At 39.5% G+C, this 27,687-nt stretch overlaps 2 protein-coding genes across 6 annotated transcripts; one reads left to right on the top strand and one right to left on the bottom strand.

Annotated features, from left to right (window-relative positions):
- Nucleotides 1-2,317: 2,317 nt before the first annotated feature.
- On the bottom strand, nucleotides 2,318-16,263 carry odad3 (outer dynein arm docking complex subunit 3). 2 transcript variants are annotated; one of them, XM_077605406.1, is made up of 13 exons: nucleotides 16,102-16,263; nucleotides 15,900-16,021; nucleotides 15,720-15,797; nucleotides 12,390-12,563; nucleotides 9,516-9,617; nucleotides 9,308-9,433; nucleotides 9,096-9,212; nucleotides 8,873-9,022; nucleotides 7,371-7,531; nucleotides 4,721-4,877; nucleotides 4,193-4,339; nucleotides 3,451-3,538; nucleotides 2,318-3,392 (listed from the first exon to the last, which is right to left on the bottom strand). In XM_077605406.1, exons 1-13 carry the CDS (start codon nucleotides 16,178-16,180, stop codon nucleotides 3,277-3,279), a joined length of 1,617 nt encoding a protein of 538 aa, XP_077461532.1. In that variant the 5' UTR covers nucleotides 16,181-16,263; the 3' UTR covers nucleotides 2,318-3,276. The 2 variants fall into 2 exon arrangements, with proteins under 2 accessions (XP_077461532.1, XP_077461533.1); XM_077605407.1 differs by lacking the exons at nucleotides 15,720-15,797; nucleotides 15,900-16,021 and having other exon boundaries at nucleotides 16,102-16,248.
- A 2,815-nt stretch (nucleotides 16,264-19,078) lies between these two features.
- On the top strand, nucleotides 19,079-27,579 carry LOC144077884 (glutaryl-CoA dehydrogenase, mitochondrial-like). 4 transcript variants are annotated; one of them, XM_077605971.1, is made up of 12 exons: nucleotides 19,079-19,103; nucleotides 20,932-21,051; nucleotides 21,144-21,176; nucleotides 21,273-21,413; nucleotides 21,619-21,681; nucleotides 21,762-21,932; nucleotides 22,006-22,135; nucleotides 22,251-22,467; nucleotides 24,944-25,047; nucleotides 25,326-25,451; nucleotides 25,934-26,094; nucleotides 27,390-27,579. In XM_077605971.1, coding segments are annotated over exons 1-12 (1,341 nt in total). In that variant the 5' UTR covers nucleotides 19,079-19,102; the 3' UTR covers nucleotides 27,464-27,579. The 4 variants fall into 4 exon arrangements, with proteins under 4 accessions (XP_077462097.1, XP_077462100.1, XP_077462099.1 ...); XM_077605974.1 differs by lacking the exon at nucleotides 19,079-19,103 and adding an exon at nucleotides 19,106-19,182; XM_077605973.1 differs by lacking the exon at nucleotides 19,079-19,103 and adding an exon at nucleotides 19,341-19,468.
- Nucleotides 27,580-27,687: the final 108 nt, after the last annotated feature.

The following is a 27,687-nucleotide window of genomic DNA, read 5'->3' as shown; positions in this document are numbered from 1 at the left end:
ATGATCATTTTTTGCCCTTTTTTTGACTTATTAACTTGACTTATTAAAGTTGCAGAGCAATTTCACAAAAATAGTAAACTGAAATCAAATCACAGACCACAGATGACACATTATGACCTCTTTTATGCATGAAACAGTAACACAAGTTTGAAAATCGTGGGAAAGCACCTTTAAAGTCAAAAGGTTTACATACTATGTATGTTTTGAAATTCTGTGTCTACTGAAGAAGAGTTGACACAAAGTAGTTCCCAGGCGGCCCGCCGGATGAGGGGTTAGCGCGTTGGCCTCACAGTGGGTGTCCTGGGTACTCCAGTTTGCTCCCACATCCCAAAAACATGCATGCAAGACTGATTGGACACTCTAAATTGCCCCTCGGTACGAGTGTGAGCGTGAATGGTTGTTTGTCTCCTTGTGCCCTGCGATTGGCTGGCCACCAATTCAGGGTGTCTCCCGCCTCTGGCACGAAATCAGCTGGGATAGGCTCCAGCACCCCATGACCCTAGTGAGAATAAAGTGGTACAGAAAATTAAAAAAAGGAGTTCCGATTACATATTCAATTGTATTCTCACTCATTTGATATTTACCGTATTTACTCGCATTTAAGCAACCTTAAAATTGCCTCAAAATCGTTGAATTTCACAATTTCTCACGTATAAGCCACCCCCTGATTCACAATTTTCCCCTCCATATTCATAGTTTTAATAGGGAGTACAAATGTGTTGCTTTGAAGGAAAAATCTTGAGAAAAATCATCACGCGTGGTATTTCTTAGATACTGTATGAATCAAAAGCACATCATTAGGGCGTAACCACTCGCGCCACCGGGCCGCCCGATAACATAAATGTTTCTCATAAATATACTACCGTATTTTCTCGCATATAAGCCGTATTTGTAACTAAAAAAAATGATGACTAAATCAAGGGTACAGCTTATATGCGCACAAGACTTGCTATACTCCTTTCCACCGGTAGATGTCGGCAAAGTCATATTTACTATTTGTTGGTTATTTTCTGTTTTGCAGTAAGAAAACAACCACGACTGGATGAATTAATTTCTTATGATATTGACCCTAATGAGGTACTCGGACGTTTTGTCGAAAGACGTTTGTTCCCCGGACGTTTGGTGACCGGACGCTTGGTAGAACGGAGGTTTGGTAGAATGGACGTTTGGTAGAACGGGTTCGCATGCAATTGATAGATTTTAACATTGGGTGAATAGGGATTTAATGACTATTATTTAACAATGAGTGAATAGGGTTAGGGTTAAACAAATGAAAGTCTCGTGACTCAAACCTCGGGACTCGCGAACCCATTCTACCAAACGTCCGTTCTACCAAACGTCCGTTCTACCAAGCGCCCGGTTGACCAAACGTCTTTCGACGAAACGTCCGAGTACCTCATTAGGGTCGATATCATAAGGAATTAATTCATCCAGTAGTGGTTGTTTTCTTACTGCAAAACAGAAAATAACCAACAAATAGTAAATATTACTTTCCCGACATCTACCGGTGAAAAAGAGTATAGCAAGTCTTGTGCGCATATAAGCTGTACCATTCATTTAGTCATCTTTTTTTAGTTATAAATACGGCTTATATGCGAGAAAATACGGAAGTATATTTATGAGAAACATTTAAGTTATCGGGCGGCCCAGTGGTGCGAGTGGTTAGCTTGTCGGCCTCACAGCTCTGGAGTCCTGGGTTCAAATACAAGTCACGTCCCACCTGTGTGGAGTTTGTAAATTCTCCCCAGGCCATCGTGGGTTTCCACCGGGTACTCTGGTTTCCTCCCACATTCCAAAAACATGCACGTTAGGCTGATTGGACACTCTAAATTGCCCCTAGGTATGGGTATGGGTGTGAGTGTGCATGGTTGTCCGTCTCCTTATGCCCTGCGATCGGCTGGCCACCGATTCAGGGTGTCCCCTGCCTCTGGCCCGGAGTCAGCTGGGATAGGCTCCACTGGCAGGAGTGTCAAACCGGTCCTCAAAGGGCCGCAGTGGGTGCAGGTTTTCATTCCAACTCAACAAGAGGATACCTTTTGCAAGTGTAATCAGTTAATTAAAGTCAGGTGTTACTTATTTTGGAAGACACCTGATTGGTTAAAATGTCGGCACTGGATCGGTTGGAACAAAGACCAGGACCCACTGCGGAATCGGTTTGAGATGAGATGAGAGATTTATGTCATCGGCAATGTTTGTGTTTTAAAGCCTTGTTTTTTTCGTAATTCACGCATGTGGCAATGGATCATAATATACAAAATGACTGGTTGTTTTCAAGATTAAGATTTTTCCCCAAATTCAAACGTGCTACTCAGGTAAGTACATCCGAGGAAACAATTTTATTGCATTTATGAAATGTACAATACTAAATGTTATCACATTGATACAGTAGAAGCATCTGTGTTCTGGTTGATCATGAAAAAAAAAACCTTATCATGTCATTGTGTGAACTCCTTAAAAATCAGCGTGAATGGTCATCAGTCAATGTACTCCAATTAAATACAATTCACAGTTGGAAATATTCATACATTGGTGTATTAGTCCACCTTAATGACAGCCGAATCCTGTCAGTATTTCCAGTGTCATACAGCCCCCCCCAAAATATTTTTCTTTGGTTGCTAACAACAAAGATTTAAAAACAAACTCACAGAAATAAAATTCTATACCTAATGACCCAGTAAGTGAGTCAGAGATTTTGTTCACTGTAAAAACTCATTTGTCTGGTTGTCTCTGTGACATCATTTGAATATCAATTATGCATAGAGAACATCACTGTTGTTGCACTCTGCCATTATAGGACATTGTTTATCACTCGGTGAAAAAAACAGTAACGCCGCCTAGCAACCTACAAACTTTAAATAGGTTCATTGACATGATCCCTCATGAATGAAAACATCAACTTCAATCCATCCAACTAAAAAGATCAATTGTAAACTGAAAAGATCAAAAGTGGAAAATGAAAACCAAGTAAATACTTTCCTCTGACTGCAAATACACTAGAGTCAATTCAATCCAAGTCCTAGAAGTCATCGCGATCAAGTCCGATAACCTTTTTTTCCCTCTTTGAGTCAAGTTATTCATCTGCAAGGATTCTCAGTGACCAGTTTCTACTCTTTTAGGATTCAAAGTATTACTACATGCCTTTTTTCATTTGGATTATTTTAAGTTATTCTAATAAATTCAGTCCATCAATCTACCCATACACCCAATTTACTTACAGCATCGACCACAGAAAGATCCCACCCCGCTGTCTCCCTTCGTGGCCTTTCACTTTCTTGTTCACTTGCCCTTTTTCACCTTCCAGGTTTTCTTGCTGGACATTTCAACTATAGTCAGAGAGCGGCGCTTCATCGCCTCTCGAGAGGGGATACCTTCTTCGTCTTCATTCTCGTCTTCTGAAAACAAAATGCTTGTCAGCAAGAATGCTAGCTATTGGACTGTGTGCAATCTCACCGTTAGTAAAGTCGTCCATCTCTTGGTCTTCAGACATGGTGACTCTTTTGTTGTAAGGAGGCAGTTGTTTCTCAACCATGAAGTAGAACTAGAGAATGATATAATGTGTGAGAAGTCATGCTAGCTGCATATTCATTTGTGCCTATCTCACAATCCACCCAGATATAACAAAACAAATGGCTGAATGTTAAGACCAACCGTATGTATACATGTAAGTCTATGTGTAAATATATATATATATATATATATATATATATATATATATATATATATATATATATATACGTATATATATTCATATATATATTCATATACATATATTTATATATATCAGCAACACGCTTATTTATTTATATATGTATATCTTTATTTTATTATTTATATATTTATTAACTTATTTATTACCTATTTATTTATGTCTAAAATGTATTTTCCTGTGTCTGTATTCTCACCCTCTTACTACTGTGACAATGAAATTTCCCGAATACGGGATGAATAAAGTTACTATCTAATCTAATCAACTGCATTTTAGGTCCCTTATAAGTCATTTTTCCAAAATGTCTTGTCCTCATGTCGTATGTTACTGTTTATTTTACAATTAACGAAAAATGACACCCTCATTAAATTTTTATGCGCCGGTACTTACACTCTGAGCAGAGGTGTGCTTTTGTAAAAAGAGCCCAAAATTAGCACACCTCATTCTACATGCCTTATACAAAAGCTGGCATTTATTACATCTCACCTCCTCTTCCTCCATGTCCTTCTTGATCTCTTCGAGGTCTTTTCCTTGAAGCTTTTCTTTGAGTAACTGCACTTTCTTTTCACATTGAGTCAGCTGATACACCAAAACGTCTTTTGACTTTGGAGCCACCTTTGGCGGTGGTTCATTCTTCATAGAGGGAAGAAGAGGCAATGAATAAAAAGAACAAATGCCATACACATAGAAATTCATTCATTTAATATTTGCTTTCAACAGCACTTATGGTAAATGTTTTATTTATCCTCAGGGCAGTCTGGTTGTGACTTAATGCCTTGCTTATAATGTGTTGGTTAAAGGCAAGGACAAAAAGAGCTTCAAAGTAACATAACTAACATAATTAACATGCAACGCCATTTGAGCTCGGCATATACGTACAACTACATAAATATGCAATTTTAAGAACTGTGAGAACACGCAATTGTTCTGATTATCTCATTAATTCATTTATAACAGAGGAATAAGAATGTAGTAATTTATATTAGGATAATTTTCCATATCTTTTTTTAATACCAGTGTGATGTGATAAAGTTTTTCTGCTAGGTGCTCCACTCCAGCTTGGATACTGCCAAGAATTTTGACAAGAGTAGAAAAACGTTCCTTAGCTGTTTCACAGCTCTGCTCTTTAGTCAGCATGTCTTTCTCACAATCATCCAGCATTTTCTTCTCACTACAAGTGGAGAAAAAAAGGCACTTCTCTAAGACTCTGGGGACAAGTTGTTTACACCTACAGTGGGGCAAATAAGTATTTAGTCAACCACCAATTGTGCAAGTTATCCTACTTGAAAAGATCAGAGGCCTGTAATTGTCAACATGGGTAAACCTCAACCATGAGAGAAAGAATGTGGGGGGAAAAACAGAAAATCACATTGTTTGATTTTTAAATAATTAATGTGAAAATCATGGTGGAAAATAAGTATTTGGTCAATACCAAAAGTTCCTCTCAATACTTTGTTACGTACCCTTTGTTGGCAATAACGGAGCTCAAACATTTTCTGTAACTCTTCACAAGCTTTTCACACATTGTTGCTGGTATTTTGGCCCATTCCTCCATGCAGATCTCCTCTAGAGAAGTGATGTTTTGGGGCTGTCGTTGGGCAACACGGACTTTCAACTCCCTCCACAGATTTTCTATGGGGTTGAGATCTGGAGACTGGCTAGGGCACTCCAGGACCTTGAAATGCTTCTTACGAAGCTACTTCTTTGTTGCCCTGGCTTTGTGTTTGGGATCATTGCCATGCTTAAAGACCCAGCCACGTCTCATCTTCAATGTCCTTGCTGATGGAAGGAGATTTTCACTCAAAATCTCTCGATACGTGGCCCGATTCATTCTTCCCTTTACACAGATAAGTCGTTCTTGTCCCTTTGCAGAAAAACAACCCCAAAGCATGATGTTTCCACCCCCAAGCTTCACAGTGGGTATGGTGTTCTTCGGATGCAATTCAGTATTCTTTCTCCTCCAAACACGAGAACCTGTGTTTCTACCAAAATTTTCTATTTTGGTTTCATCTGACCATAACACATTCTCCCAGTCCTCTTCTGAATCATCCAAATGCTCTCTAGCGAACCACAAACAGGCCTGGATGTGTACTGGCTTTTTACCTATTGCGGATTCAGTCTTCCCAGCCTGGTGCAGGTCTACAATTTTGTCCCTGGTGTCTTTTGACAGCTCTTTGGTCTTGGCCATAGTGGAGTTTGGAGTGTGAGAGACTGAGGTTGTGGACAGGTGTCTTTTATACTGATAATGAGTTAAAACAGATGCTATTAATACAGGTAACGAGTGGAGACCTCGTTAGACCTCGTTAGAAGAAATTAAATCTCTTTGATAGCCAGAAATCTTGCTTGTTTGTAGGTGACCAAATACTTATTCTCCACTCTAATTTGGAAATAAATTCTTTAAAAATCAAACAATGTGATTTTCTGTTTATCTTTCCACATTCTGTCTCTCATGGTTGAGGTTTACCCATGTTAACAATTACAGGCCTCTCTAATCTTTTCAAGTAGGAGAACTTGCACAATTGGTGGTTGACTAAATACTTATTTGCCCCACTGTATATAATAAGATTAGTGGTGATTGTTATGCCCTGTATGAATCATTTGCCCGGTACCCGGACATTTCGTCACCGGACACTTCGTCGCCGGACAATTCGTCGCAGGACACTTCGTCGCCAGACAGTTCGCCTAACCTTAACCACTAACCTTAACCACTATTAAAGAAGACAAATTCACATATTCTTTATTAAAGAAAATAAAACAGCAAAAACTCGCTCGACAACACAAACACATTAACATTTGGGCGTGTGCAAGTACTAAATTTGCTCGTCTCTAAGCACACTACGCACGAAACAGTTCCTACGTTGAGCGCTCCACGTTTGGAAAGACCCCATGATGGGAGTTTTTATTTTTCTTTATTAAAGAAAATAAAACAGCAAAAACCTGCTCGACAACACAAACACATTAACATTTGGGCGTGTGCAAATACTAAATGTGCTCGTCTCTAAACACACTACGCACGAAACGGTTCCCACATTTGGAAAGACCCCAAAAAGAATCAACGTGACATAACAACTCAGATGTCACATTCATTCTTTTTGGGGTCTTTCCAAACGTGGAGCGCTCAACGTAGGAACCGTTTCGTGCGTAGTGTGTTTAGAGACAAGCACATTTAGTACTTGCACATGCCCAAATGTTAGTGTTTGTGTTGTCAAGCAAGTTTTTGCTGTTTTATTTTCTTCAATAAAGAATATATGAATTTCCGTTGTCTTCTTTTTAATAAAATAATTTTATTTATTGCCTTTTATTTTAAAAACAATCATTCGTGAGTCCGGCGACGAATTGTCCGTCGACGAAATGTCCGGCGACAATATGTCTGTTCGACAAACTGCCCGGCGACGAAGCGTCCGTTCGACGAACCGTCCGGGGACGAAGCATCCGGCAACGAAGTGTCCGTCGACGAAATGTCCGGGCACGATTTGCCCCACTCTTCAGGCCAAAACCAATAGAAAGAAATAGATGCTTATCGTAATTTGTCACTGCTGCAAACTGCAGTCCCATTAGAAATGCGTGATTATATTTAGGCATTTTGATAGTGCTATTAAAAAGTAGTAAGTAGTATAACTTAAAACCCAGCTTTATTTAAATTTGAGCAGTGAAACCTTTGCACCTGGACAGTTGTGTTTCTCCAGAATACTTTATTTCCTCAAACTGTTGTTTCAGGCGGTCCTTCTCCTCCTTTAGTTGCAGGAGAATAGACTGGTTTTCTGCTTTCAGAGCTTGCATATGTCGAAGAGACTTCCTCTGGGTCATATAACGATCCAATACCTCCTATGCATTGGACACACAGATATTCTTGCAGTTACAGAAAGCCTTTTCTAATCTTGTACATAAACAATATATGTCCTCTGGATATCATCATCCGATTCATCGAAACAAACAGGCATTTACAGTTTGTGTTTGCTTTGGATTCATTCTTGTTTGTTGCCATTTTTCTTTTGTGTTTTTGTTTCATTCTTGTTTGTTCGCATGCTTTGTTTGGTGTTTTTGGTTTCATTCTTGTTTGTTTACATGCATTGTTTTGTGTTTTTGTTTCATTCTGGTTTGTTCCCCAGTATAGCTTGCCCTTTCCATTACCAAATCATATCACCCACTGTTGCCTGCTCATTATGGGATCTGTCAATCAGCTTCCGCTCAACCTTTTGTGCCCACCTTGTGTTTCCAGTCTAATTATCAAGTGTCTATTTGTATTTAAGATCCCCTGTTCCGGGTGTGACTTGTTCCTGCTTTTGTTAGCAAGTTTTTAACTCTTTCACGGTTTGCCACGGTTTTAGACATCCAAACAATTTCACTTGTAAATGGCATTGAGTGAATATGTTTCATTGCCATTGAATGTTAAACCATTTGGAGTTATCCACTACTTAACAGGGATGAGCAAACTTCCAAAAAAGGGCCGCAGTGGGTGCGGGTTTTCATTCCAACCCATCAAGACACCTTTTCACCAATCTGGTGTCCTACAAGTGCAATCAGTGGACTGCAGTCAGGTGCTTCCAGGTTCAGCAGAATTGGGTTAGGGTTCAACTGTCTGTGCTGGATCAGCTGGAACAAAAAACTGCATCCACAGCGGCCCTCGAGGACCGTTTTGGCCACCCCTGCACTACTATATCTGGCCTCCCTGCTTTCTTGTTCATCTTCACTCCAACCCTGACACAGACTCTAGTAAGAGACCAGAGTAGGAGGTTTCTTCACAGACACAAGCACCATCTCGATCCTTTCATCTGGGTAATTTCTGGCAGCATTGTGGTATAACAGGAACCATGTATGGTTTTGGTTGAGGGTTTGAATTCCTCTTCTGGCTGGAATGTGCGTGAGCTTCTGTGGGGTTTCGCTGGATAATCATTACTCCAGCATCGGCTCGACTGAGCTTTTTATTTAGCCTTGACAAAGTGCCATGATGATTGCATTTACATTTTTACATAGCAGTAGCACAACATAAAATGAATTAAATTTAGTCCCTGGGTAAATGCACCGTACCTTCGCAATATTTTGAATAACGAATAATCCTCTTTGTCTGCCTAGATTTTACATGAAAGCATTTTGTATTTTATCACAGAATCAAAGCAAAGAGGCCAGAGGAGAAAATACATAAATGCTTCTGTTTGCACATTGTACCTTTATAGCTGTATAACCAGTGATTTCCTTCACACTTTGGAGAGTTGTCTCAAACAGAGTGATGCTTTGTGCCATTTCAGCAGCCATCTTGGCGGCGCCAATCTCAACTTCTGTATTCAGATCGTCCTGTGGTACACTTTTCCTCTGTGCCTGTGTGTCAGAGGTTAATAAGCAAGTGTCATTGGTTTGTAATTTTGCGCCTCTTTACTCGTGTGTTACTCACATCTAACTTTTCAGCCCGGCCTTTGATCTCCTGCACCCTTTTTCGGTAAATAGCTAAAATATAATCTTTTTCCTGATGCTCCTTGAAGAACAACTCCTCCTCCTTCTGTAACTCGGTCTAGGATGATGGAAAAGAGAATAGTCCGATACACATAAAAAGTTTTACGTGTGTGTTCGGGTGTGCACTTGTGTGTGAAAGAAGTCATAATTTACAATAGCCATTTCTTTGGAGATCTGGGCTTTGTTGTTCATATCCTGAAGCTCATGCATTTCCTTTCTGTACTTAACGATTTCTGCTTCTAGCTCGTCAATTCTACCTTGGAATGTCAGACTTTCCTCCTATAAAAGAAGATAAGAGAAAAGAATGCTTCCTCGCTTGAAGAGGGACTGACAAATCATCTTAGAGTTGACCACAACTAACCTGCAAGTGACGTTTCACTTTTAGATAGTTAGTCATGATGTTTGCAGCCTCCTTGCACTTGAGCTGGTTTTTCTCCAAGCGGTTCTGTAGTGACCTCAGTTTCTTCAGGTACAAAGAACAAGAAGTTTGATTTGTCTGATCATGTTCGACTGGTTCACATACAGTTAAATAACCATAAACAACTTGGACAAATAGCTAATCAAAATCTCAAAATGGCTAACATGTTCATGTATCTGACACTTTACAACAGGGGTCATCAACTCCGGTCCTAAAAAGAACCTATCCAGTCTTTTTTCCATATCTCCCTTCTCCAACAGTCCCGAATCAAATAACCAGGATCGTTATCAGGCTCCTGGACAGACTACTGAGGAGTGATCATTTGTGCCATGAGCAATGGCCTGACCATTATACCGCAAGAAATTGCAAGAAGTTCTACAATGTAATATTCAGAGAGAAAAATTAATACGAATATAACAAGATTAAAATTGAACTGTTACAATGTTAAAATCAAAACATGATGAACTTAAAATTATAGATTTTACTATTACAAGATTGAAATTGTGAAACAGTCATTTTGTTGCTTATTTGTCTCTAACATGAACTGGAAGTTGTTTGGTTTCCAGGCCATCAAGTTTTTGCGACATAAAGGCTGTGTGAGCACAATTTTTTGGCATAATATTAGGAGATTTAAGTGATATTTGGAGAAAAGTCATAACATTATGCGATTAAAAACATGACATTACTTATTTTTGCATCACTCGAAGCGGAAGTTGTTCAAGGTCTGCAGATATCAATTTTGGTGACATTAGGTCAGTGTGAAAAAAATGATTTTGGAATCATATTGGAGGCTTATGTGATTCCTGCTGATGAAACTTTGATGACGACTATTGTTAATATAGGCGGCATAGTTTTAAATTAGACTTTCAGATGGTGAGATTTTTTTCTATGCAAAAAGTGTGCCACAGCTCAGAAAAGGTTGGGAAACATGCTCTACCGCACCTAAATGAAATGATCAACTCATCCAAAAGCTGTCCGGAAGCCTAATAACGATCCTGATTATTTGATTCAGGTGTGTTGGAAGAATAGGTGCCCTTGACGACCGGAATTGGTGAACACTGCAATATAGTCATTTTTTTTTTCTTCACATATGGTTCTTACTTTTAAAAGGACATGCATCACCTAGTGTAAATGAACTTCAAGTGAGATGATGGTTGCTTGAAGTATTTGAATATACAACTTATGAAAATATTCAAACATTTTTGGACTTGTGATAATAGAGAAAATGTTTAAACACCCAAAATGGCACCACTTATGAGCCTTAAGAGCCTGTTTCTGACATCTGCTATACCGACACACATACAGACTGAGTTCACAAGGACAATAGTGAACAATCTGATTGCCTAAAATTGTATCGGCATTGAAGAAACGTCTGCTAAGCGGCCACTACTTGGAAATTTTATTTACGTTTTTCTCCACTATGACATATCAGAAAAATGAAACTCATTTTTTTTCAATTTACGTATTACATTCATTCAGTTTTCATTGGTGGCCCGGTTGTGCGAGTGGTTAGTGCGTCGGCCTCACAGCGCTGGGGTCCTGGGTTCAAATCCAGGTCACGTCCACCTGGGTGGAGTTTGCATTTTCTCCCCTGCGTGGGTTTCCTCCGGGTACTCCAGTTTCCTCCCACATTCCAAAAACATGCATGGTAGGCTGATTGGACACTCTAAATTGCCCATAGGTATGGGTGTGACTGTGCATGGTTGTCCGTCTTCTTGTGCCCTGCGATCGGCTATCCACCGATTCAGAGTGTCCCCCGCCTCTAGCCCGGAGACAGCTGGGATAGGCTCCAGCGCCCCCGTGACCCTAATGAGCATAAAGCGGTTCAGAAAATGAGATGAGATGAGATTCATTTTCCATACTGCTTATCCATACAAAGCCCACAAGCGTTTGCAGGAAAAAAAGAGGTTATCTATGTATGTCCATATATCCATTGATTGTTTGTAAAATTTAGTGTGTTCTGCTTTTCGTCGGGTGCGCCTAACAGTCCAAAAATGACAACAACTGATTGTTTGCTATTGACGGGAATAGAAGTTCAAGCCAATCTCCAATGCTTCTAGTTCAAAGACATAGAACATCTATTTTTGTCATTAGCACTGAATTAGTGGAATGCAATCAGTCATTAACTCCAGAGAGTATAAACTTGAGTTTTGCGCGTCAAAACATACCTGTCAACCTCGACCATTTGCTCCCCTTATTAATGATCGCAAAATATTTTGCGATAATAAACCATACAAATGCAACACGCCACATATTTGCTCACATAGGACGCATTTAAAAGTCTAAAATATTCCCCAAAGTGGACGTAGTACCCTTTTGTATGCACTAAATTCTAGATGTTGTAGACCAGGGGTGGCCAAGTCCGGTCCTCGAGAGCCCCTACCCAGTCTGTTTTCCATATACCCCTCCTCTACCACACCTGAATAAAATGATCAACTAATCAGGAAGCTGTCCAGAAGCTTCATACCGACCCCGATGATTAGATTCAGGTGTGTTGGTGGCGGGAGACATGGAAAACAGACTGTGTACATTGCTTGTTGACGCACTATATTTATATAGTGAAAAGGCAGACGTGGGAAAAGGGAATGCGCGTGCGCATATCATGCTTAAAGGATGACAGTATTAGCAGTCGACGATGATGTTTTCCTCTGCTACCAGTGACCGAGGTGATCCGGATTAGAGCCGAAATGGGTAAAACGAGATCAGTTTTACTATAAAACGTACTTGGAAAAAAAATGTTATGGTTTACACAATTTGAAATGATCAAAAACATAAAATATGGGAAAAATGTATACATGAATTAATGTAGCTGGATACCATTGTAATATCCTCCTTTTCCGAGATGGCCTGGATGAAGCCCAATGCTTCCAATCTCAGGCATTCCCTCTTTAGGTCTTCAAGGCTGCGCTCTTCAGTCACAGTAGCGTGCTTAACGGCGTTGAGACGCTTCATCTTTGCTGACACACGCTGTTGCAGTTTGGTTAGGGCTCCCTAAAAACCAAGAACAAAGCCTATTAGCGACAATGTATTCCTTGTGAGTTACATGTTGAAAACTGAAAATACTATTATGGATCTATATATCCTTTATATCAAACACAGGGCTCCGCTTCAAAAGCTTTTCTGTGATGTGAATTCTTTTTCATAGTGCAATGGCGTCCTTGTGCTCTGTTGTTCACTTTCTGGATTAGTTTTTTTTCTTCCTGCTTCTTTTTTTTTAATATCTAGCGATGTTGTTTCAAAAAGGCATTTCTTATTGTTCTATTGAGGCACCAAATGTAAGGGGAAGGCAAACAGATCCCCGAGGGCCGTTGTGGGTGCAGATTTTTGTTCCAACCAATCCAGCACAAACACTTTAACCAATGAGATTTTTGCAGAAAACAAGAAGCACCTGACGACAATCCACTGGTTGCACTTGTAGGAGACAACATTGGTGAAAAGGTGTCCTATCTATGGGTTGGAATGAAAACCCGCACCCACTGCGGCCCTTTGTGGAATAGTTTGAGGACCCCTGCCTTAACACTTGACATGGCCATCAGATGTGTGGCTATTGTACTTTGACAAGGATGAAATGGACAACAATGTTTTCTCTCCACGATTAAATGTATGTAAAAAGTCCACCTGATGGTGGCGCTTGACTTCGGTGCGTATGGTCGTCTGTTCCAAAAATAGTTCAGCAGTGGTTGGACATCGTGATTTTGTTAGTGATCTTTAGGAAATGAAAACACTGGGAGAAATTTCTCGAATTTAATTGCCGAGTATTAATATTCAACAGTTCAAATTATTGTTTAAAATGATTTATGCGATCTGTCTATAACGATTATTATTAATTCATTCATCTTCCATACTGGCCATCCTCGAAAGGGTTGCGGGGGTTGCTAGAGCCTAACACAGCTGTCTTCGGGCGAAAGGCAGACTACACCCTAGACTGGTCCCCAGTCAGTCGTAGGGCACACGGAGAGACAAAAGACCATCCGCACTCCCAATCATTTCGCCACCAGCGGGAATTGAGCCTGCGCCTGCCCGCACCGAAGTCAGGCGAGTGAACCTCTATACCACAAGGCGGCGCTATTATTATTTTATTTTTATTATTTCTTATTATCTAATCTCACCTCATTTTCTGAACGCTTTATCCTCATTAGGGTCGCGGGGGGTGCTGGAGCCAATCCCAGCATTAATTTTTTTGTTTATTGTTCCATAATGAAGAACACATGCATTGTGTATATGTACATATGCATATGTATGTATGTGTATATATGTGTATATATGTGTATGTATGTGTATATATGTGTGTATATGTGTGTATATGTGTGTATATGTGTGTATATGTGTGTATATGTGTGTATATATGTGTGTATACGTGTGTATACGTGTGTATACGTGTGTATACGTGTGTGTATACGTGTGTATACGTGTGTATACGTGTGTATACGTGTGTATACGTGTGTATACGTGTGTATACGTGTGTATACGTGTGTATACGTGTGTATACGTGTGTATATGTGTATATATGTATGTATATATGTATATATATATATATATATATATATATATATATATATATATATACATACACACGTACACACGTACACACGTACACACGTACACACGTACACACGTACACACATACACACACACACATACACACATACATACATACACACATACACACATACATACATACACACATACACACATACATACATACACACATACACACATACATACATACACACATACACACATACATACATACACACATACACACATACATACATACACACATACATACACATATATATACATACACACACATATATATATATATATATATATATATATATATATATATATATATATATATATGTGTATATGTGTGTGTGTGTGTCAGTGGTGTCAATATTTCAATTGTGAGCCCGGTTCTGATATCTGAACAGCTCCATTTAAGCTCCAGTGTTTGTATTTAATCACTAAATGCTGGTAGAAAGTGGATTTTACCCCATTTTAGTGCAATTTTTGCCGTTTCGCCATTGACGTCCATCGCTGTCTTTTCCCGGGTAAATCACCCCCCTGGCCCGGTTGTAACGTCTGAAAAGCTCCAGTATTTGTATTTAATCAATAAATGCTGCTAGGAAGTGGATTTTACCCAATTTTAGTGCAATTTTTGCCGTTTCGGGTATGGACGTATCGACGTTCATCACTGTCTTTTTCCTGGGGAAATGATACTCCGGGCCCGGTTCTGATGTCTAAAAAGCTCCAGGTTTTGTATTTAATCAGTGAATGCTGTTTTCGGCTGGATTTTACCCCATTTTTGGGCAATGTTTGCCGGTACGCCATTGACGTTCATCGCTGTCTTTTCCCGGGAAAAGGGAAAATCACCCCCCTGTGCCGGTTGTAAAGTCTGAAAAGCTCCAGTATTTGTATTTAATTATTAAATGCTGCTAGGAGGTGGATTTTACCCCATTTTTGTGCATTGATTTATTGATTATTTTTTATGTGTCGCAGCTCTAGCTGCAGTCGAGGTTTTATAGCCATAAAATAGTTTTTGAGGGTTGGATTGATTCGTTGAAGGCGCTACGAGAAAATGCACGGACCGCCACTGGTGTATATATATATATATATATATATATATATATATATATATATATATATATATATATATATTTCATGCAACACGCTTATTTATTTGTTTACTTATTTATTGCCTATTTATTTGTCTAAAATGTATTTTCCTGTTTGTGCTCTCACCTTCTTGCTAGATGAATAAAGTTATCTAATCTAATCTAGTTGATGAATTCATGAATCAAAGGTCTTATGTGTCGACTTTTGAATAGATGTCCTACACTTTAACGATCACTGTCCCTAAAAGGGTTACATTTTAAAGTATTTCATGAAATTGATATGTGAGATACGAAGGCTCATCGCTTACGACAAACAGGCACGGACAGCTCACGTATGTCATATACAGCGCGTTAAAAGACAATCCATGAAAAACAATTCGTGACCTAAATTATGAATGATAGTCATTCTCTGTGTGCCGCCTGATGACGTCTTTTTTGTCATGCAAGAATTTCGCTGTAGTGATTCTTGTAAACGAATGCGAACTACAGATCGGAGGCGCTAGGTTAGAAAAAAAAGGTAAACACATACCAGCTCCGACATCTGTGGCCAGGTGTTCTTTTCCACACCTCGGCCATGTAAAGCCAATTTGATGAATTCATTTTCATCCTATTAAAAAAAAAGTGGGATTCAGGGGTGAAGTCCATTGTGAGCAATAGGACCTTTTTGAAGATGTTGACGTGAAATGATCAGTATTTTTTTTGTCCTTACGGCTTCGGCGATTGACACCCTTTTATGCAAGTCCTTGTTTTCCTGTCTGAGCTGCAAAATGTTCTGGCGATTCCTCTCCAGGGCTGAGTGAGAGCTCTCAAAATATGCGTTCTTGTCGCTCTCTGAACATATCACAAGTTCATCGAGTCAATTGGGACGAAGTAAAAGCGACGACAAGACCGACACGTTGAAATAAACTCACCTAAAAGTTGAAGTTTGCGCTGCAAATCTGATATCTGGTCGAATATGGACGGTTTGATGCTTTCCAATTCAAACATCATCTTTTCGATCTAATCTAATACTGAGTCAAATTGCATATAATACAATGAGAAGGGTGGACTCGCCGCGCTGTCTGCCAGCCAAGGTTACCTAGCAACGGGTAAACATTTTAGTAACGTCAGCTATGGTTTCAGCAGGGAACTAAATATTATTTGTAGACCCGAACGGTACCGCAGTGAGATTAATAGTTCGTGTTTAATTTTATAATTCCCTATGCAAAAAGTTTTTTCCAAAGACAAAATCAGTCTAAAACAGGGGTAGGGAACCTATGGCTCGGGAGCCATATGTGGCTCTTTTGATGGGTGTATATGGCTCTCTGCTAACCTGTGTGGTAAATTATAGGAACCGAATTATAGGTCGCGAACGCACCAATGGGAGTGTCACTTCGGCACTGTGGCGCCAACACTATCTCTAGCCCCTTTTAATAATATTTTTCTTCATTAGACTCTTCTGCATGCATACTGTTTCATACTCATTGATTAGCAACAGTGAAAAAAATGTTCTTAAAAGAATTCAGAAACTTTTTTTACTTTCAAAGAGGCGAAAGGATTAATAAATGCACACATTTTTATGCATTTTTACTTTTAAATTTTGAGTATGGCTCTCAAGGAATATTGTTTGGAAATATGAATTGTTTATGGCTCTCTTCGTCAAAAAAGTTTCGGACCCTTGTTCTAAAACCTCCCGAATATTTGCATTTTTCAACCATAAGTGGATTATATACTGGAAAACATTAGCAATTAAACTTATCTCCTCAAAAGTATGTTTTTTTTCTACTGGAGGAAAAATGTCCATACAATATTGACATGTTATGTTGGATATATGTTTTTTTACTACTGCCTTTCTTTTATTCCTTGGTATCAAGATCTAACTAATATTGACCACATCTGATGTATATATATATATATATATATATATATATATATATATATATATATAAGTATGAATTATTCATTATTCCTATGCAAAAGGCAGACTAGGTAGTCAGTGCGAATGGTCATCTGTCTCCTCGTGCCCTGGGATCGGCCGGCCACCAGTGGTACCTCGAGATACAAGCTTAATTCGTTCCGTGACTGAGCTCGTATGTCGATATTCTCGTAACTCGAACGAACGTTTCCCATTGAAATTAACTAAAAACAAATTAATTCGTTCCAACCCTCTGAAAAAACACCAAAAACTGGATATTGGATTTGATTTTTTTTAATTTCTTCTAATTCGCCATCTATTAACAAAGTAACACATAACTAGTGGTTTAATATATTACTAAAATCTTATGTTTAATGGAACTAAAATTAGACGGATTTCACGGAGGGTAGAGAGAGAGGGACATAGAGGGTGGCGGGTGCAAGCGGGGGAGACTATTTGCACCGGTGAATCGTAATATAACATAAACTAATTTAAATGACCTAGGATTATAATGCAGACACACTCAAAAATAAATTTAATCTAATCTTATACTAAACCTAATTCTAATTTTGTTTTACATTTTTATATACTTCTACCGGCAGGGTTGGCTCTGTTTGCCCCGCCTCCACAGTGACTTTCAGTGTCAAATGTCCTCACAATAGGATAACGCATGACCACTTGCCAACGAGAAGTAGTTTTGAATTAGCGATCGCTCCGCCAACGGGAGCTAACAGGCTAAGGGGGAAAAAACACTGAAAAATGCAACACTCCGCCCAGCACTCCAGAGACATTACAAACAGGGTGTTGCGACCAGAGACATTGCACGAGGGAGTTGCGGGAGAGAGCCAGTGCCCCTGATGTTCTTATGAGCAGCCAACGAGAAGTAATATATACTCCTCGTAGCGATCGCTCCGCCATTCGCGCTAGTGACGGAAAAAAATACTGAAAAAAATGCAACGCTCCGCCCAGTGCTCGTAGATATCTGTTACACACGAAAGAGATGCGGCACAAAAGACAGTGCGCTAAAATGATAAACAGCCTCTCATGTCTTGGCCACCTGCCTATCTCGAATCTCAAATTTTTCTGACAAATCGGATTCAGTCTCAACACATCCACCACCTTGCAGCAGTACACGGAAACTTCAGGAACATGAAGTGAGACAGGTACTGCAGACTGTGAACACCAGGAAGGCTGCTGGCCCTGACAGAGTACCTGGGAAGGTGGTCAAAGCCTGTGCTGACCAGCTGACTGGGGTTTTCACAAAGATTTTCAATTGTTCCCTGCAACAATCCATCATCCCATCCTGCCTGAAATCTGCCACCATTATCCCTGTCCCTAAAAAGCCAACCATTGACAGCCTGAATGAGGCCTGTTGCACTTACGCCTGTGATCATGAAGTGCTTTGAAAAGTTGGTCGCCCGCCAGTTGGTCGCCCGCCACATCCGGGATACAATCCCTCCCTCAGTTGAGCCTCACCAGTTTTCTTATAGAGTGCATTGATTTATTGATTATTTTTTATGTGTCACAGCTCTAGCTGCAGTAGAGGTTTTATAGCCATAAAATAGTTTTTGAGGGTTGGATTGATACGTTGAAGGTGCTACGAGAAAATGCACCGACCGCCACTGATATATACACAGTTGTTTTGAAAATTGTTTAACACATACTGCAGTACAGTGTTGTAGTGAGGCATTTATCTGTGTATTTATTTATTTTAATTATAATCAAATCAAAATAAGAGTCAATTCAGACACAAGTACTTTTTAAAATCTGTTTATCCTGTCATTACTGTCAGGAACAACAGGATCCTAGCCACGTGATGTAACCAAACTCTTACGTCTTATCCTACGCATACCAATAGTAGTTTCTGGCATGTTATGTATTATAATTGATCGTTTGTGTATACCATTATATTAAACTCATCGTTTGTGGTAAACAGTGAAATACGTAACTCCCTAAGCAAGGGAACATTCCGTCTACGGAGCCTGATTTAACCAGCCAATGATCATCCATGCCGTCGAAGTACGCCTTCTCGCTCAAACCTAGCTGTCAGTAGGCAATAGTCACCATTTTGAGTGTGGAAAAGTTTGCGGTCATTCCGGTATGTACACCATGCGTGACAGAACACTGCAACATATTTGTTCATAGTCATATTCTCTCTTTTAAGAAAGCTAGGTATTCAATGTTTTTCAATATAGTTTCCAAACTAAGATCTCAAAGGCGCTATTATCATCACCCAACATGGCGGATTGTTACGGGCATTGTAAGGACGTGATGCGTTTAGTGACGTTGGAAAAAACTGCATTACCTAACTAATTTAAATAACACGCGTGTAGGACAGAGACTCACTAACTCCTCTTCCCGATAAACTCTCGGAAGTTAAAACGGTAAGGTAAATTTATTTGGATGCTAACTGGATATGTATCTGAAGCAGAGCTTCAATTTATAGTACCGAGACCTTTCGGGTGCTTTAGTTGTATATTTGCAAGTAGAATAGCTGTACCTCTTCTTACGAAATTAATTGTTTCCAGAACTTGTTTCGTAAGTTGAACATGGTAAATAGTATTCTAATTCATTCCACAGTCAGTGTGAAGACACACAAAAATGAGAGAAAATGATCATACAATTATTTAATAAGCCATGTCAATAAACATGGAAAATCTATTTGTGTTGAAGTAGATGTGCACAAGTGTCAGCTAACGTTAAGCAACAGAGGCAGAGAGCACACGGACACATGAATACACATTTAATAAACACTAAATTAAGAATTTAAAACAATATTACATTAAACATTTAATCTTTTTCATTAAAGCTTTATGATTTCTTTGGCATCTAATTCTTCACCCATTTTATTTATCGCCACTGCTTCTTACCTGTTTGGGTTTAAGTTCCCCCTCGGTGGTGGTTGTTGAGAGACGTTTTGTGAAAAATCGATCCAAAGACAATTGCCTTTGACGACTTTTAAGAATGTTTTTAAAATGCACAAGACAAACGTGGTCAAAGTGGGCGATCTCACGACTTGTGAACACTTTCAGTATATTTTTTCCACGAAGTCGGAAAATTCGTAAAATTTCACCCGCGTTTTTTTCTGATTTGTGCTGTTGAAATGGTGGCTGCTTCCTCCTCAGCCGCCTTCTTGTTGAATTCCTCGTGCATTGCCGAGCGTTGCATTAACTCCTGCTCCGTTGAGAGTTCGTTTTGGTGCTCCTCGACCAACTTGTCAACGTCCTCCTTACTAACTCCAAGCCCCATCACCTGCCCCTGCGACACAATTTTGCCCACCGCCGGCTGCGGTGCAGGTTGAGGCTCGACTGTGAGTTCGTCGAAGGCACTCGGCGGCCACAGCTTCCTCCAAGCAAAACTCCAAGCCCACAACGACGAACGGCAGTGAAAAAACCATACGAGAATCTTGAAACATGAAGAGTTGTTGTCGACTGCTAGTCCGTCAAAGGCACTCGACTACAGTTTCTTCCAAGCATAAGTTTAAGAAGACAACAATGGTCAAAGAAACATCGAGAGTTGTTGTGAGACAGCCAATGAGAGCCCAGTAAAGTGTAGGGAAATTGTCAAGCAAGTAGCAGTGCATCTGCAAACATTTTAAAATAAAATAATGGATATAGGAATTGTATTGACGTGTTCGTAACTTGGATCTTTTTTCGTATCTTGAGGCACTCATTTGCAACTCAAAAGGCTTCGTAACCTGAAAATGTTGTACCTAGAGGCATTCGTAAGTAGAGGTATGACTGTACAGTAAAAGTAAACACTCTCAATATGCACTATTTGGTTGTTGTTTTAGATAGTTTTTTAAATGAGTATCATGATGCTTGTATTGTTTTTGTGTTATATTCAGTGCATTGTAGTATGGCGTTGAGAAGCGTCACACGTCTGCTGTCAAGCACCCCAAAATGTGCGTTTGTCACCGCATGCCGAGCCCAGGGTACAATTGCTGCTGCCCCTCAAAAAGTTAAAGGTAAAGCTGGCTGTTTTACGAAGATTGAAACTGTTTAATAAAGGATGCGTTGGACAAATATAAGAAAGTGATTGTGTATGTACTCCCAATAGATGTTGAGGATGTCAAAAAGGCGCCCAAAGGAGGTACGTAGCGTCTTCAACCTGTTTCTTTGTTACATGTTCTGTGACTTCATGTGACGGTGACATAACAGATAAGCGTGCCTTTGTTTTGCCCTTCAGCCAAGGTGCCATTTAACTGGCGAGACGCTCTGGACCTTGAGGGTCAGCTTACAGAAGAGGAGGTAATGATACGGGACTCCTTCCGTGACTACTGCCAGGAAAAACTCATGCCCCGCATCGTCATGGCCAACAGACATGAACGTGAGTAAACACAAATACTTGAAGATGCACTATGCGTTCTTTCCCATAAAATTGGATCAAGAAAAATACACATCCTATCTTTTGTCGCAGAAATCACCCCTATCTTTTGCTTGTGAGCTAGCATTCTGTCGCTTAAAAGTTAAATTTGCATAGGTCAACCTTCAACGGTATGATTTCATAGTTGTATTTCTACAACACATTACAGATTTCCACCGGGAGATCGTGTCCGAGATGGGAGAGTTGGGTGTACTAGGCCCCACTATCAAAGGTACACAAAAAACACCACACTCACATGCCTACTGTTAAACTTTTCCACGTGTTATTCTGGTTTCTACTCACACCCTACAGGTTACGGCTGTGCAGGAACAAGTTATGTAGCATATGGTTTGATTGCCAAAGAGGTGGAAAGAGTGGACAGTGGCTATCGCTCAGTCATGAGTGTACAGTCTTCACTCGTCATGCATCCCATAAACACTTATGGCACAGAAGCCCAGAAAGAGAAATACCTACCGAAGCTTGGTGAGGATTTGTGTGGGTGGGCACAAATGTTTTACAAGTACTTATACCTCTGTGTATTTTCTACATATTCCAGCTCGTGGAGAAATCCTGGGCTGTTTTGGCTTGACAGAGCCTAACCATGGCAGTGATCCTAGCAGTATGGAAACCAAAGCCATATATAACAGATCTAGTGGTACTTTCACTATCAGTGGAGCCAAAACTTGGTGTGTTTGCACAAACATGCAATTGCTGGCTACAGCATTAGAAAAGCATGTATCTGTAACATGTAACAAAGGAGAGCAGTCAAATGCTAACAACTTCTGCATGGGTCTCTTGTAGGATCACCAATTCCCCTGAAGCAGACATAGCAGTGGTCTGGGCCAAATGCGAAGATGGAAAAGTGCGTGGTTTCATTCTGGAGCGTGGAATGAAGGGCCTTGCTACTCCGAAGATAGAGGGCAAGTTTTCACTTAGGGCCTCCGCTACTGGCATGATCCTAATGGATGAAGTGGAAGTTCCTCAGGAAAACCTGCTGCCAAATGTCTCTGGTCTTGCTGTAAGTACTTTTTCTCCATCTTGCAAATGCACTACAGTAATCCCTCGAATATCGTGGTTAATGTAGACCAGACATGGCCGTGATAATCGAAAAATCGCAAAGGGTCACCCCTATTAAAAGTGTTTTTATTTATTTATTTAAATAATAAAATATATAGTATATATATATATATATATATATATATATATATATATATATATATATATATATATATATATATATATATATATATATATATATATATATATTTTTTTTAAAGTTCATAAAAACGTGAAAATCCACGCTGAAACTCGAAGCGGAAGCCACTCTTGCTACTAAGACTCATCACTGAAGTAAAAATAATAATCATAGCAGAAACAAAATCGCGAAGTAGTGAATTCGTGATAAGTGAAGTGGCGACAATTGAGGGATTACTGTAATCTTTAAAAAAATGTAATTGTGTTACCTTATTTTCCGGACTGTAAGTCAAACCTTTTCTTCATCATTTGACTGGGCCTGCAATTTTCAGCAGTCGATGGCTGAGGCCTCCACTATAGTGTGTTTGTCGTGCATCCCTACATTTTTTTCTAAATATACCAACTGCAAACAACTCTCAGATAGTTGGCGTTTATTTTGACTGAAATTTAAAAGAGGCTGAAGTTGGCTGCGTCATACTTGTTTGTGATCACCCGTGAGAGGGAGATTGAGCTCTATATAGCAGCGATACTAATCTCTACAGTCGTAAATTGCCTGTAGAAATGAGCAAGAAAGATATGAGCCCTGAACAGGAAACGAATGGCACACCAATTTGCAGAATGGCAATACAATAGAAATTGAATGTGATCACTGCATTGTAGTCACCAAGCCCAGGGCATTTAATGCACAGGTAATTGGACCGGCAATGAGTGTTGTCAGACACACTTAATCAAAAGTCTTTTTGCATGATAGAAAGTGTTCATTGTTGAGTTGAAGTGCTCGAACGTTGTTGCCTGCTAAGCTAGAATGTTTACGTTAGCATTATCGCTGCATAATACATGACTGTGCAATGCGGTTGGTCGTGAACGTGGTGTGTTTTTGTTATGGAACTATATTAAATAATTTTAATTCTTCCGTTCCTGATGTTACACTTGTGACTATGTTTAGCTAACGAAGACAATATATATGTATATAAATATATATGTATATGTGTGTGTGTGTGTGTGTATATATATATAATTTCTCTCTCCGCGTTGTATTGAATAATGTCTCATTTTAGCAATAAACATCATAACCACTGGTTATTTCTTACTCTGTTAGTAGATGGTGAAGTACAACCAATAAAATGTTTTTCCGTTGTAATATCCTGTTTTTGGGTGTTTTGTTTTTCAGAGGGTGGGAACGAATTAATTTGTATTTTGTTCAATTTCTATGGGAAACGTTGATTTGAGATACGAGTAAATCGACATACGAGCTCGGTCCCTGAACACATTTAGTTCGTATCTCTAGGTATGACTGACTGTATGTGTTTGTTTTTTTATGTATCATTACCCTTTTTTTCACTAGGGTGATCTTCAGAGCGACGTTTTTTTTAACAATGTACGGTGGTACCTTGAGATAGGTTCTTAATGCGTTCCGGGACTGAGCTCGTATGTCAATTTACTCGTATCTCAAATCAACGTGTCCCATTGAAATGAACTAAAAACAAATTAATTCATTGCAACCCTCTGAAAAAACACCAGAAACAGGATATTGGATTGGATTTTTTTTTTGTTCTGATTTGCCATCTATTAACAGAGTAATAAATAACTAGTGGTTATGATGTTTAATAGTACTAAAATTAGACTTATTTCGCAGAGGGGAGAGGGGGACAGACAGAGAGAGAGAGAGAGAGAGAGAGAGACTTTTTGCACGGCAACGTGCTCATAACATAAACAAATTTAAATTAACTTGGATTACAATGCAGACACTCAAAAATATATTTAATCTAACCCTACACTAAATTTAATTCTAATTTTATTTTAAATTTTGATACCTTTTTTCTCCCAGGTTGACTATTTGCCCCGCCTCCAACCTGACTTTCAGCTGCAGCTAAAAGGAACCTATCGAGTGTTGTTTGCTTTTGTCTTCCCTTCAAAATGATGCACATAAATGTCCTCAAAATAGGATAACGCACGACCACTTGCCAATGAGAAGTAGTATACTCCTCTCGTATTAGCGATCAAGCGCCGCCATTCTGCACTGACTAGCGGGAAAAAAACACTGAAAAAATGCAATGCTCCGCCCAGTCCTCGTAGAAACATTACATGAGGGAGTTGCGGGGAGAAAGACAGTGCCCATGATGTTCTTATGAGCAGCCTCTCCCCTCCGCTGTATGCTCGTGTATGAAAATGTGTCTCGTATCTCAAGATAAATTTTTACTCGTATCTCAAATTGCTCATATGTCAGGGCACTCGTATGTCGAGGTATTACTGTATTGCTCAAGAGAAATGACAACTTATATTGGTGACCCTTCTTATAGGGGCCCTTCGGGTGTCTCAACAATGCTCGGTATGGCATTGCCTGGGGAGCACTAGGGGCAGCAGAATTCTGTTTCCACGCTGCTAGACAGTACACTCTGGACAGGTAAATGTTCTCCTTCTATATACATAGTTTGTACTCTGAATTTATGAATTCCTCCTATGGATTATTGATTCATACGAAAGAGGATTAGGACCAGTGAAGAAACAAAAGCTTTATTCTCACTTTTGAAAATCAATACTAGTTGTTTCTTGCATGTGTATTCTTGTATTCTTGTGTTCTGAATCCTAACGATATAATGAATTTGACTAATGCATTTAGGCATTGTTTTTACGTAAATCAGTCATAACATTATTTTAATAATATTTATGCTCACCAATCAGAATACAGTTTGGGGTGCCACTGGCAAGGAATCAGCTTATTCAGAAGAAGATGGCCGACATGTTGACTGAGATAACCATCGGGCTGCAGTCGTGTTTGTCTCTTGGAAGACTCATTGACGAAAATAAGTAAGTTTGTTCTTCCATTTTTTTCATAGTGTGGGCCAGGGGTCGGGAACCTTTTTGACACAGAGCCATAAACAATTCCTATTTTCAAATTATATTGCTTAAGAGCCATACTCAGAATTTAAGAGTAAAAATACGAAAATGAGATATGATTTTTTTGGGGGGTAATTTTATCACTTCTTAAGTACTAAATGAGTTTTTTTTCAACACTCTTATGCAGTTGGCAATCAATGAAAATATGCATGCAGAAAAGTCTAATGAAAAACAAAAAGATGATTGAAGTTAGAGGTAATGTCAGCGCCATAGTGCCGACGTGACGCTCCTATTGGTGCATTCGGGACTTTGCTCTATCACCAGTGGTTTAAGTACGTATTTTACCTCACAGGTTAGCGAAGAGCCACATATGGCTACCGAGCCATAGGTTCTCTACCCCAGGTGTAGGCTCTTTTAAAATGCAATTCCCAATCATCTTTTCATTCAAATAGAGCAGCTCCGGAAATGATTTCTATGCTGAAAAGGAATAGCTGTGGCAAAGCGTTAGATATTGCAAGACAAGCCAGAGACATGCTGGGTGGGAACGGAATTGCTGATGAGTACCACATCATCCGTCATGTCCTGAACCTTGAAGCTGTCAACACATATGAAGGTAAGTCACTTATTAAATACCCAAAAGCAGAGGGGTTGTGTGTGTGTGGGGGGGGAGTGAGTGAGTGGTCCTGGGGGAGCCAATAAAATGAGTAAAAAATAGCTCAAATTGATGGACTTAGTGCACTTCCCTTTTGTGTGCTTTGTAGTGTTGTATGCCATCTAAAACGGTTATCTTATTCAGATTAATTTCGCTCAATCATCCTCTGAATCAATTGCCAAGGTTCCATTTTTTTCATCCTTTGTTTTTGAAATGCTAGATTCATTTGACACAAAAGTTGTAAATATATCTAATATATGATTGCTAATATTACTTATGCAGGATTATTCTGGAGCACTATCACATACTCTTTGCAGACAATTTTGTATTGACAAGAAGAGGCTTTATCTTTTTCGGTTTTGAAGAGCTGCTTCATTTTACACAGTATTTACAGTCCAATCGGCCCAACACAGATGCACATCATTTTTGTAAAACCTCCTTCACAAGTAAATCAGTATTTATGATAGATCGATTATATTTGCAAAGAAACAAATGATTCTAATTCTTCTTTATACTCTTTTAATGTAAGTGGAAGTTGGAATTGGGTCTGACCATTGTATTACTTCAAAAATAGTTTTCGCTACTGAGATCTTTGATAGTCTTTTTTTAAAACATTTTTAAAACACTCAGCTCTGAGGTCCAGGGTTCAAATCCAGGTCGGTCCACCTGTGTGGAGTTTGCATGTTCTCCCCGGGCCTGTGTGGGTTTCCTCCGGGTACTCTGGTTTCTTCCCACATTCAAAAAAACATGCATGGTAGGCTGATTGGACACTCAATTGTCCCTAGGTATGGGTGTGTGTGTGCATGGTTGTCCATCTCCTTGTGCCCCCGCCTCTGGCCCGGAGACAGCTGGGATTGGCTCCAGCAACCCCCGCGACACTAATGAGGATTAAGTGGTTCAGAAAATGAATGAATGAATGAATTATTGGATTTTTGCGGGCGGACGAGCGCGTCGGCCACACAGTTCAGGGGTTGATATTATGTATATTATGGTTTGATATTGATATTGGGATTATTTGTTGTTGCTTTTGGATTTTAAAAACTCGCGGTTTACTCAATATTAGTACTTTAGGAACCTGTAACAGCATAAAACACTAAATCTCCAACAGATAGACCATGTCAGAAAGTGCAAGGAGCCTATTAATCGCAGCTATGTCCATCTGCCGCTAGAAGCCAGCAGTATGTTTTACTACTTTGCTTATTCTATGACACAACAAATTATGTACTGTCATGTATTTTGTGATTTTTCTCTGCTAGGAACACATGACATCCACGCCTTGATCCTGGGCAGAGCTATTACTGGACTTCAATCTTTTACAGTTGAAAAATAATTGTTTTGAGAAGTGATTACTGGATGCAGAAACTAAAGCACATTATTGCCATTTTTCCCGCAGTTTTTTTGAGTTTGTGGATTCAATTATAAATACATGCTGTCCTCATAACCTGACCCTTATGTTTCTGTCATCATTTGACAGCTTAGACTTTTCCACTTTTCTCAGCATATTTAGTCTCGCCTAGAACTTGCTAGTTGACATTCGAAAAAAGTTACCAGGCA

The sequence above is a fragment of the Stigmatopora argus genome, chromosome 7 (genome assembly GCF_051989625.1).
Source record: "Stigmatopora argus isolate UIUO_Sarg chromosome 7, RoL_Sarg_1.0, whole genome shotgun sequence".
In the NCBI taxonomy this organism is placed as follows: domain Eukaryota; kingdom Metazoa; phylum Chordata; class Actinopteri; order Syngnathiformes; family Syngnathidae; genus Stigmatopora; species Stigmatopora argus.
The sequence above is the reverse complement of the archived record's forward strand: the minus strand, read 5'-3'. Positions and strand labels throughout refer to the sequence as shown.

What these genes read in the sequence shown, in the direction of transcription:
- odad3 (XM_077605406.1), bottom strand. Translation starts at nt 16,180, where the DNA reads ATGATGTTTGAATTGGAAAGCATCAAACCGTCCATATTCGACCAGATA. An exon ending in AAGTGAAACGTCACTTGCAG is followed by an intron (nt 9,434 to 9,515) that starts GTTAGTTGTGGT and finishes CTTCTTTTATAG; the next exon opens with GAGGAAAGTCTGACATTCCA. An exon ending in GGAGAAACACAACTGTCCAG is followed by an intron (nt 4,878 to 7,370) that starts GTGCAAAGGTTT and finishes CTCCACTTGTAG; the next exon opens with TGAGAAGAAAATGCTGGATG.
- LOC144077884 (XM_077605970.1), top strand. Translation starts at nt 20,788, where the DNA reads ATGTTGTACCTAGAGGCATTCGTAAGTAGAG. An exon ending in ACTAGGCCCCACTATCAAAG is followed by an intron (nt 21,682 to 21,761) that starts GTACACAAAAAA and finishes CACACCCTACAG; the next exon opens with GTTACGGCTGTGCAGGAACA. An exon ending in GAAATACCTACCGAAGCTTG is followed by an intron (nt 21,933 to 22,005) that starts GTGAGGATTTGT and finishes TACATATTCCAG; the next exon opens with CTCGTGGAGAAATCCTGGGC.